This window comes from Lonchura striata, chromosome 3, assembly GCF_046129695.1.
Source record: "Lonchura striata isolate bLonStr1 chromosome 3, bLonStr1.mat, whole genome shotgun sequence".
NCBI lineage: Eukaryota > Metazoa > Chordata > Aves > Passeriformes > Estrildidae > Lonchura > Lonchura striata.
Window position 1 is genome coordinate 54,511,977 of NC_134605.1, and position 12,155 is coordinate 54,524,131.

Genomic DNA, 12,155 nt, shown 5'->3' on the forward strand with positions numbered 1-12,155 from the left:
GGGGAGTCTCCAGTATCATTGCCACTTCCAGCATCTTTTGTTAGTTTATTTTACGCACTATTTTTATTTCAAGCTAAGATTTCTTTGCACCAGCATAATCACAAAATGTTAATCAACCGTGCCTGACAGAATTCCCCAGTGACTTGCAGCAAGTGCTGATGCTTCCACTAATATCCAATCTTGAGCAACTCACTTTTGTTAGATTTCCCAGGATGGTGAATATGCTTTAGTTTCATCCTTCCATTTTCAGATCACCTCTCCATGATAACAGAGCTGAGACTGCAGACAGAACTAAGTCTACATATTCAGCTGCATCAGCTATGCACATCCATTTTGTTCAGCATCTAAAATCCAAGTATTTCTCCAGCTCTGGAAACAATTCCCATACATTATCACTTCTGATCTTGGTTAAAAACAGAATCACTTGAAATTAATTTTAATGCTTAACATAAAGAGCACAATTCAAAACCAGCAATGGATAACGGATTGTGTGGTTTCACTAACTCGATGTGCAAACTGATAACATTCAAATTAATAGCTGTAATATAAATTTAAAATATCTTTTAAGAAGCTCCCTTGACAAAGCAACTCCAAAATGCCTGGAACTCCTCCACAAAAATCCCAAAACAGCAGTGACCACACTAGATGCAGGAACTCTCAACAATGTCTGTCTTGTGGTGAAACTACATAACAAAAGCAAGGATGCTGGAGCTCTTGATGAGCTCCAGCACCCATTGACATCTCATCAAGAAATTGTTACCTGTTTTTATAAGCACAGATGCTGGGAGAATCGCATTGGCTTTACCTTAAAAACATGGTACAACATAAAGCCTGAAAATGTGTGCAGATGTATTAGTGCATATATCCTGAAGACTGTTCAGAAACATGTGGTCTGATTCCACGTTTATTTAATTTTGGTCAATTTATTATTTAATTATTGTTACTTAATTAACACTGTTCCCTCAAAAAGATGAGGGGTGGGTTTTGCTCATTGCCCACGGGTTCCTTTTACACTTCCAGGGTGCCTGTCAGTAGAGGAGGACAGTGCTTACCTGCTGAGCCTGGTACCTCTGCTGGGCCTGCGACAGGTACTGTGCCTGGGGCGGCAGGTGCTGGGGCTGCGGCTGCTGGTTGTAGTACGGCTGCTGGCCCTGCTGGCAGTAGCCACTTACACCTTGCTGACCATACTGAGGTGGGATCTGTTGGAAGAGCCAAGCAAAGCAAATTCATGAGTGGAAGCAGAAGGACATGAAATCAAGCTGTGTCCCACCCGTATGGCAACCTCAGCAGAAGTGATATTCTCAGCTATACGCTTGACCCAGCGGTCTGACCCCTCCACTCAGCGGTTAATGGGAGCCCTTAGAGCCTCTTGCCTTAGCAGGAGGAGTAAGGCCAAGTGCTCTGCATAGTTACTCTTTCCAGAGGAGCTTCTACGGAAAATGCTGCGCTTCTGAACATCACAATTCTGTAATGCCCACCTTTAAAACACAGAAGCGGTTATTTGAAAAATTTACTCTCCATGGGCACACTAGTGAGGCAAATCAACAGAGGAATCATTCTAATGCGCTGACCCAAAAGCTGAATTGTGGAAAAAAGGCACAACTACTTTTAAATAGACATTGAAAGATAAATGCCTTTTGTTTTTTGGTTTTTTTTTTTTTTTTTTGAGAAATCAGGTGCTAATTTTTACTTAATGTTTTGCCCACAACCCTTAGGTTTTTATTGTTTGTATTTAAGCCTTACACGAAAGTCTTGGGGTTTGACTGAATTTTGGTTTTGTCAAGTTCAATCTCTCTTAGTTTTCTCCCCACTACTAAGATATACTTTTTTAAAAAACAACAACACAAAATAATGTGTTACACACCAGTTGGAACATGTATCATGTACTGAGAACCTGCACACATTGAGAATCTGTTAGAACCAAAACCAAGTCAATTACAGTGTCAGAGAAATTTTCTGCATTGATTTAGTCTGTAAGCCTTGTATCAATAGCCACTGACATTTTCTCGAGGTATTTGAAAAAGCACACTTTCAATGGACTCCTGATATCGTGCCCAGATTTCCTTGATTTTAGGTACCTATGCTTTTCCCCAAACTCTGGAATTCAGCATCATTTCAGATGCATCATGACTTCTCTGTTCTAGAATGGACCTCCCACTGGTCCTGCACATCCCTGCCCTACACAAGTGTCTCAAATACCTGAGCACATCTGAAATACTTTGATCTCTCAACTATTCCCACTGAGTTTCTCATACAACGATAAGTCTGTTTATTCAACAAGCAAACACCTGTTCTACCTAAAGTTAATTCACTACATTCATTCAACAGTATTTGCTAGGCAATAATAATATTAATAATAATACGTTAAATTTAAACACCTGCTTAGGCTGTTTTTATTATCACAACTTGATCTGCTCCTATTACTTCTGCCAGAAGTTGGCAGTCCTACCTCTTGGTTACTCCTAAGGTCAGCACTGTACACTCCTGCACTTGCTCTCTTTGCCTTTGCTTCCATTTCCTTTCCCATCATTTCACAGGCAGTTGAATGTTTCTGTGACCAAAGCAACAATTTCTGACAAATACCCTCTCCCTGATGATGCATAAATGAGGCCTTTATAATGCAAACTAAAAAGGGTGGGTTGGAATATCATCAGGCAAACAGACAGCTGGAGTCTGGGATATGACAGAAGACCACATGGTGATTTGCCCATCATCTGCAAAGGTCACAGAGCCTGGACTGGTTCCTATGAAAGGCTGAGGAGAAACCCATGTTGTGGTCCATCTGGGTTCCCGTTACACCAGGAAGAAAAGGAAAGATACCATGACAGCAAAATATAGGCTGCTAGGAAAAAAAAAAAAAAAAAAGAGAGAACTTGAATGCCCAATTGACCAGATGGTAACAAAGCAAAAGATCAGATGCATGAGCAACCAGAATATTTCTAGAATAAAGATACTTGTACAGGAGATCTGGAGTTCACCTGAACATAGGAGCCAGGTCACTGGCACATTAAGCGCAAGAAAATGAAATTTGAAAATGAAGAAGGGATTAGAAGAACACATTGTTAAAAAGCATGGTATTGCTATGTCAAATGAAGATGCTGAGAAGACTCAAAGAATGAAAAATGGACACACAGTGACTGCAGAGTAAATAGAGTGGAAATAAGAAATTTTAACAACACATGGACTTCTACATGAAGAGGAGTGGACTGGATCACTGGAACATCAAATTGCAAACAAAAGCACTAATAGTAGTCATATAAGAAATACGGTAGAAAGGAAAAAAAATTCGTGGGGTGACTAGTAGGCATCATCCTGAGCTACAAATTCAGGGAGAAGACTGCAATAAGTAACATTATATGCTACATATAATTTAAAAACTAATCAAAATAAAACTCCACCTCACCAAGCAGCAGAGGTCTGGAGCTTGGTCAGATAAAGAAGATTGAGTGCTGGAACCACCATGCATGGCCAGACTACAACACTGACAGCAGCACACTAGCAAGATCAGCAAAAGGCACACCACAAGATTGATTAGGGGGAGATTTCAACTCCTCCCAGACAGCCTGAGTAAGCAGACTACAAAGCTGAGAGACCACAGTATCAGATAACTCTCAAAGGTTGCTCCATGGAAGTGCTGGTTAGGGAACCTGCATGAGGAGCCACTGCCTTTGGCTCAGTCCAGAGCAGCAAGAATCATCTACTACTGCATCCTGCAGCTGCAGAACCACTGTGCATCAGTGACCATAAAGGAGTTAAATTGAGCATCCCTACAGGAACAATCAAACCCAAGGAATCTACTACTGTCATGCTTAACTTCAAAAAGTGTAACTTCACAAAAATATGAGAAAGCTTGTTAAAAGTAATCTCAGACAGCTATGAGAAATAAAATCTGACTGGCAGCATCAAAGCTGTTTAACAATAACCACATGGAAAGCACAGAAACAATATTCACCACCCATTCAGAAAGATTTGATAAGAGTAAAGGGACACCAGCAAGGCTCACTGCAGCTTTCTAGAGGTAAAAAGGCAATCCCCTTCAATAAACCAGCGCCGGGTCCAAATGGGGAAAACAGAAAAGACTGTAAACTCTGCCACTTCAAATATAATAAGACAGGCCAGAAAGAACTGTTGGAACAGCTAGAAAAGGGAATCGAATGAGTAATGATTCATTTCTTCAAACACATCAGAAGTAGGAGGTCTGCCAGAGTCTGAAATGACAAATGATGATAAAGGTATAAGGGGAGATACAGAGAGCACAACGCCATCACAGAGAAGCTTAACAAAATCTTTGGCTCTAGTGTGCACTGTGGAAAAATCTTGGAGTGTTCCCATGCTGGAGTCCTTTATGAGTGACTTGATAAATGTCTCTCAATCTGATGGAATTTTCATGGAACAAAGTGACAAATGAACAGTCAGAAGGGGCTTGGGACCATAAAGTATCACTCCAGAGGTCTAATCAAATTCAAAAAGCTGAATTACTAATGACCACATACAGCTTCTGAATTGGAGCCACCTTGGTATGTGAGAATTGCAGTATGGCTTAAAAAGAAAAGTCAGAGATTTGAATAATTTAAGACTATGTAACACTGATGACTGTTCTGGATAAATCAAGACAGAGAAGAATGAAGATGAGATTTAGGAAACACCAACACAGCAAAAGAAAATCCCTCTCTACTGACTTCTTGGACTTAACTAGGAAGGGTCAGACAAAAAGGTTCAGGAAAATACAACAAGAATCATCATAGGTATAGAACAGTTTCCATAAAAAGCACCTATAACCCTTTGAGGATGGAAAAGACACCAGGAAGTAGGAACACGGTGGAAAGCTACAAAAGTATCTTGTCCAACAACAATTAGGATGCATTCAATAGCAGAAGCAAACTTCAAAACAAGAGAGAAACAGGTTTTCTAGTTACAGAGGTAGCAGATGTTTAGAAGTCCTTGCCAAATTATGTTTTGAAAGCTGAAAGTTTATGTGGGCTCAAGCAAAGACTGGACAAGTTCACAAAAGAGACATCCTCTGAGGGTTACCAAATTTATAGAGCCACATCTGTCTCAGGAAGTCCCTGAAGTGAAAATAGCTGGAGGCTTGAAGAGTACTGGGGGAAGCACCACGTGCTTGCTTTGTTCTGACTCTCCTCCAGGCATCCAATTAAAGCCTCCACTGGAGGCAGGATATACAGGACTGCATGAACCCTCGATCTGCCCTGATAGAGCCATGACTACGTTCTCAACTCTTTTCAAAAGATTGTCGAGTCTCTGGAGAAGACAATGAAACTTTGGTCTGCAATATACTTAGTAACAAATGTAAGCAACCTGAAGAGGCAATAACACCTTGACTTCCAAAGCTCTGAGACTGCTCCATTTTCTTAAGTATTTCCCCAAGCAATCTGCTTTCAGACACTGCTTTCAGAGAGGGTATCAGGCTATTCTTCTGATCTTATATACCAGTTATGTACGTTAGAATTTTCTTCCATATCTGCCCAATTCAAACTGTTTTAGAAAAACAACCAAACACCACCACTTAAATACAGCAACAATCATAATGCTACATATATGTTTGGATGCTGTTCTCTTCAGTGCAGAGACTCATCACCACTGCCTTAGCAGAACACTCCATATAATGGCTGTGGCTATTTAAATAAACAACAGACAACAACATGAAAATTAATCCTGCTTTACTAATGAGGATCACAAGATACTGCTTATGGACAAATGTTTATTAAGCAGCATACAAAAAAAAAAAAAAAGGTTCATGAAAATCTCCCCAGAACAAAACAAATCTAAAGCCAATTACTTACAATGCTAGGAGTGAATGACCCAAGCATCCTCTTTCTTCATAAAATAAAACCCTCCCTCCCCTGCTCCCTTACACTCATATTTTTTGTGGCCACACAATGCAGGACACAATTTAGCAAACTTCATCATGTCTGTGGTAGTGCAGATGTTCTGGGGACAGCTGAAGAGAGAACAGACCTGAGTTTGAATCTATTTCTAGGCAAGCACAGGAACTGTAATAATTCCTTTGGACTGCTATCTGACTTGCACTGCATAAATGGCATTATTTTGGGAAAAGTATGACTGACCATAACTGATTACACCACTCTGAACACAAAGAAAGAAAGGATGAGAATAGAAGGAACAAAATTGGCAGCCAAAATGAAGAGATGGGGAAAATCCAATTAAACATATAACTTAGCCCATTATCTTTAATTCTTGCTTGAATAAGAGATCTGGTGGCAGGCATTCTTTTTCCAGTTAATACCTTGATAGAAATGGAAGTTTTAAGTAATTTTTGCATGTGCAATCCATGACTGATGTCGAAGAAGAAGGATCATTAGACAGCATTAGAGTCATTATAATAATTTTTTAAATTAAAATGTAACAGAATTAGTGTGTTAGCATAGGTACACTAATAATACTAGCAATATGCAGCTACCATCCTTTTACACCATCCTGATGGCTAAATCCAGTCAATAATGGAAGCTTTTCATAGTCCCTATCACAAAAAGCTCTGCAAAGTCGCTCTGAGATCCACCTGAACACATCAGATACCCTGACATGCCCACTACAGGGGAAGAGTCCCGGCTACATCCTTGCTTCACCCTGAAATCTACTGGGTGCCCAAAAAGTGAGGCATGATATTGGATATCCATTTCCCTGAATGATACTGGTGGAAGTCAAGAGCACAACCTGGAAGCTGTGGACCACAGTGTTGTGATATAAAAATCTGAGGGAAAACAGGTCTGTCTGGCTTGATCAGCATTAAGCCTGGCTTACAGAGAGAAAAAAAGCTGAACTTCAGGGGCAATGGTGCCACTCAGAAGAAAGGATGGCACTACCTGGTTCTACAGTGGCACTACAGTGGCCAACTTTGCTGAGGAACAGTGAGGTAGAATATTCTGAAACAAGTACCATCCTGAGTAATATAATCATCAGTAACATTCTACTTTCTTAGCATCTGTAACACTGTAATTACATAGAAATTAGAATTTTAAAATGTATACTGAGGGGTATGCTCAGAAAAATAAAACCCTGGGTACTTTACACAAGGAGTAAAACAGTGCATTCCTTCAGTTAACGAAAGGTTACAGTGTTTAATTCTAATTACTTCAATTTTACAGTGATTGATTCAGTTGTAACTATAAAGAAAGATGTCACTTAGTTCCTATCAAATATTCAAATAAAACACTTGTGATTTCCGAAACAACTTGTGCTTCAGTTTTAGATTTCCAAAGTCAGACCTCTGCCAAACCCTAAGTATTTTCCTCCAAACATTCAAACCATGCACTTCCCCATACTTTCCAATAAAAAGCTGTAATAGGAAACTAACTCCCTAACTTTCACACACTTAACAAAAAGGTCTGGTTCATATCAAAAACTTTCAAATTCACATAATCCCAGGTCTACATCTGTACGTTTAGTTGAATTATAGGAAGAAGAAAAATATAATACGCTTATACAGCATAAGGAAATCCTCTGGTACATGTTCAGTAGAATATTCTGTCACAGTTAGGGCAGCATAGTCTCCTGTCTCAAATCAACATGTTCAACCCCAGCATGCTTGTGCACACAATCTTAATGAAGGCTAAAAATCCTTCTCACTGAATGACAAAAAAGAAAATAAAAACCTAAAAGGAAACCAAGCAGAAATCTGGGTGTTAATGTCAAGGCTATTAATCAGAGGTAGATCTGAAATCCTGATGCTACGGCATTTCATTCATACATTCTATAAATTCTATTACTTTTTATCACTTAGCTTTAATCTTTTGACAATACATTGGTCACAATGTTCACCTGTGTTACTGTCTTTGCTACACTGCTTGCCTTTACACTGAAGTATGAACTTTAACATCTTATTAAGAGCCTTTAAAATATTAACACTAGGCCTGATACTGGTCCACCCTGTGACCCAGAGCATGGAAGCAAAAGCATAAAAAGCATGTTTCTGTGTCGCAGAACAATAATCCCCATTCCAGAACTTGCAAGTTAGTGGATTTTGCAGAGTCATTAAATGCATGCCTATGTTGAAGACTGCAGTGCAGCACACAGATCTGCAAACTAGCTCAGATACTGGCAGGAACCTACACCAAAAGCTGTGCTCAGCTAATTTGCCGTGCTCCACAGAAGGGTGAATTAGGTCAAAGGGAGATCCACCCTCTTGTAGCCAGACTGCTTCTTGTACACAAGCCAGTTCATTAAAAAAGGTAGTTTAACTGTCTTCACAAGACGCTGCAGTCTGCAATGCAGTCATACCCAGAACTACAGAAAGGACAGGACTTACACACATGCCTGTAATCCCCTTTTCCCCAAGCAGTACATGGCAGCACAACTACACCACTTGTCCGTGCAATGTATATGGCATCACATACGTACCTGTCATAAGGTGCTCTCTACATACTGCCTTTTACTCTAGCTTAAATCAAAACAACATGAGCTAACCAATTATTAATACAGGCAATTTTCCTATCCTAAAAAAGCCCCAAACCAATCTACCAAAAAAAAAAAGTGTAAAAAATCTTCTAAGATTACATGATTAAGGAACTCTCCAGTCAGAAAATACAGATGTTAAAGCTCCAAATGCAACATTAACTGAGCCATGTTATACATATATAGCACCTTCTCTTTCTGATTTATGTTGTCAAAGGCATTTCATAAAATACAGAGGATGTGAAATGTAGCTTAGTTACTGTGGCTGCTAGAATCTTATCATTTATGTTTTCTGACTTCTTAGCTGTGCAACCTTCACATCTTATTAACATAGTTTTTTGCATAGATTGTAGTATGGAATAGTACTTATGTTTTATGTATTGACATATTTTTGATGTACTGAGATTTTGAGTAAGTTTGCTATTCTTCATGATGAGAGCCAAATAAATAAAGACTACTGCCACAAAATAGTCAATCATTTATACGGAAAAGCAATATCTCTCCTTCCAAAAAAGAACACTTTGATTCCCCTGTCAGAAATTGATGAAAACTACCTCTGCTGTAAATGCTAAATCTATGCCAATATCACAACCAACTCCCACTCCCACCTTCCCCTAAAAACAACAAACAAACAAAAATTTAAAATTTGCATGTTTCAGGTGAGCTAAAATTAGTTTCAAGGGAGAGGTAAACAGCTGAGTCTAGAAATAAAAGGAAGAAATTTTTCCTACAATAGTGTTGATTCGCACAGTGTATTACAGCTTGAACTGATGCAACATTTGGTCCATTCTGCAAGTTAAGGGATGAAAATATGATAATCTCCAGTAAGAGATTTCCACACTGCTGTATCTATGCTCTCAGACTGACACTATAGAGAAGACTAAAAATTTGCAACAGAATTGTTTTTAGAAGTGCTATTTTGATACAGTGCATTACAAATAGAGAGAAATCATAGTGCCCACACACACACACTCTCAAGTGATGAGTCAGGTAAAATATCTATTCTTATACTCTGCCTTCCTTCCTTTTTTTTAAAAAAAGTGATCAAAAGAATTAAAAGGGATCATGTAATCTGCTTAAGTAATAGGTTTCCACTTCACAAACCAACATAAGGAAAAGCATATAACAACTGTCACAACCTGATCTCTGGTGAGTCTAGTGATTGTGGCTTCAGTAAAAAACTTGTAGGAAACCTCACCTTTTGCTGTGTGAGTAGCATGAAATTCACCTATGAAATGCCAGCCATTACAGAAAAATGCAAAAGCCTATATTTAACAGATTTTTAATCATATAATAATTAATTTATTAGAGGGCACTTCTTGAGCATCCATGAATGGAATAAATAGTGATATTTGAGCCCCAAATCCTCTAGTTGCTGCTTATTTTCCAGGAAATTTGTAACAATTTTGACCACTATTTCTTAAATTGTGATTAAAATAAAATATGGTTGAAAAAATACAGAGAAACTTATTTCTTCAGACAAATTCTGCAATGCCATTCAAGTCTTCTAAAGCAGGGAACACAAATGAGACGTATGGGTTGAGTTTGAATAGCAGGTAATCCCGCTGCATGAGTAATCCTCCAATTTTATGCCTTTATACACAGAGAGACCACTAATACTTAACTACTGGAGACTGAAAAATCCCTCAGTAAAATAGCTTTCACTCTACATTTCTTCCAGTACATAGTCTTGGTAGGAGGAAAAATTGCAAACATTCTTTAATCTCAGTAGTGAGAAAAGGCAGAATGTGCACACACCCTGTTTATCACTGCTTCCCTGGCATCTTGCACACCCTTGAGTTTTCTTTCTTCCAGTCTTTTGAGAGAAAAGGGTGCTATTTAATTAATTCATGTTCTCCTCCAAATATATCAATCTTGATGAATACTGTCTTTACCATTCCTAAACTCAATGGCGTTAAGAATCATTTGAGATCATTCAGAGCTCTTCACCGTATCTGTTAAAACATCAGAAGAAGATTATCTTCTTTCCATCTAAACTCATCTGGTTCCACATAGGGCTTCACAGACCCTTACAGTGCACACCCTCTTTTCCTGACAGCTGCTTTTCTTCCTTTATTGCTATCCTGCACTTGTGGAGGGACAACCCCAGGCACCAACCTGCTTCCGCTCTACTCTGTAGGACTCTGTCCAGCTCTGGGTTCCCCAGTACAAGGGAGACATGGACATTTTGGAGAGACTTCAACAAAGGGCCACAAAGATGATTAAGGGGCTTGTGCAACTGTGCTATGAGGAAGGGAAAGAGAGCTGGGACTGTTCAGCTTGGAAAAGAGAAGGCTCCAGGGAGACCCAATAGCAGTCTGCCAGTACGTAAAGGGACTCTAAAAGCACAGGGCTTTAGTACAACAGCATGTAGTGACAGGACAACAGGGCATGGCTTCAAACTGAAAGAAGGCAGGTTTAGATTAGGTATGAGGAAGGAATTCTTTACTGTGAGGATGGTGAAGCACTGGAACAGGTTGCCCAGAGAAGTTGTGGATGCTCCATCCCTGGAAGTGTTGAATGGGGCTTTGAGGAACCTGGTCTGGTGGAAGGCATCCCTGCCCACAGAAGGGTGGTTGGAATTTGATGATCTTTAAAGTCTCTTCTGACCCAGACCATCATATGGCTCTATACTTCAGTTTAGCAGTGTCTTAGTACAAAGTCTTCTGCCAAGGGGTGTACCCTGGTCTTTAACAGAGAACCCCTCTGGTTTTGGCCCAGATACCTTTGACAAGGTCACCAATTTTGAGTAAACCCCCACAAACAGCAGACCAGCACATCATCTTCTGTTTTGGACCTTCACTGTGTTATGGGATATCACCCTTTTAATCAAGAAAAACTTGCAATGACAGAACAGATTTACAGCTCTTTGTGTTCCCGTTATGGATTTGAATCCCCAAGTAGCGTCCACAGCACAGGTCGGTCCACACACAAAGAAAAAGGGATGACCTCCAATATCTATCATTTAGGTTCAGCAATATCTGTGATAAATCTAGTAATTTGTACAGTACAAATTCTTCTAGTTTCTTCTATTATAGCAGGATCAAAATAATACTTTTCATCTGGACACTAAAAATTCCCCACAGCAAGGAATCTTGAGGCAAAGAGAATGACTGGCTGAACTAACAGTAAGAAAATTTCATTACATCTCTACCCATCCAGGATAATTTATTATCCTGCAGCATAGCATTAACTTTCTAAGATCAGAATCCCATTCCTATGGCAGTTCCGCAATATTCTTTTGAGGGTATTTCTGCTGGGTTAGAAAAACAAGAAATAGAGAACTACTCCTATCAGAAACCCTTCTTCTTTAGATGAATTTGAACAAAGTGCACCACCAATAAAACCAAAACCAACCAACCAACCTTTAAAAAAGGGAAGATGTAAACCTTTTCTGTGATGATTTTTCTTTCCTTTTTCTTACCAGGAACCAATAAAAACCAAGTCAGCCTCTTAAATAGGAGTACTTATATAACAGCTGTGATTTCAAATATTCCTGCAAGTATTTTTAAAAGAAAACTTTCAAATAATTCCTTGTAGATGCAGAGTTCAGATTATTTGATTTATTCCATTTCTATTATTTAATTTGACCTATTACTTAGCACTGGAATACATCAAAAGAACCCTGACAGAAACATCAAAGACATCTATCTTATAAATTCATAGCTGAAACCATATAGCACATTATAATTTTAAAAATAATTACAGTTTTATTATACTCAAAA

General features: G+C 39.0%; 1 protein-coding gene across 8 annotated transcripts in view; it reads right to left on the minus strand.

Annotated features, from left to right (window-relative positions):
* Positions 1-12,155, minus strand: part of ARID1B (AT-rich interaction domain 1B) — a 325,490-nt gene that overhangs the window by 243,214 nt on the left and 70,121 nt on the right. For all 8 annotated transcript variants that reach the window (XM_077782156.1, XM_077782157.1, XM_077782158.1 and 5 more), the window contains exon 3: positions 1,053-1,199. In XM_077782156.1, the coding sequence (XP_077638282.1) occupies positions 1,053-1,199 (147 nt within the window). The remainder of the gene's footprint in view (positions 1-1,052; positions 1,200-12,155) is intronic.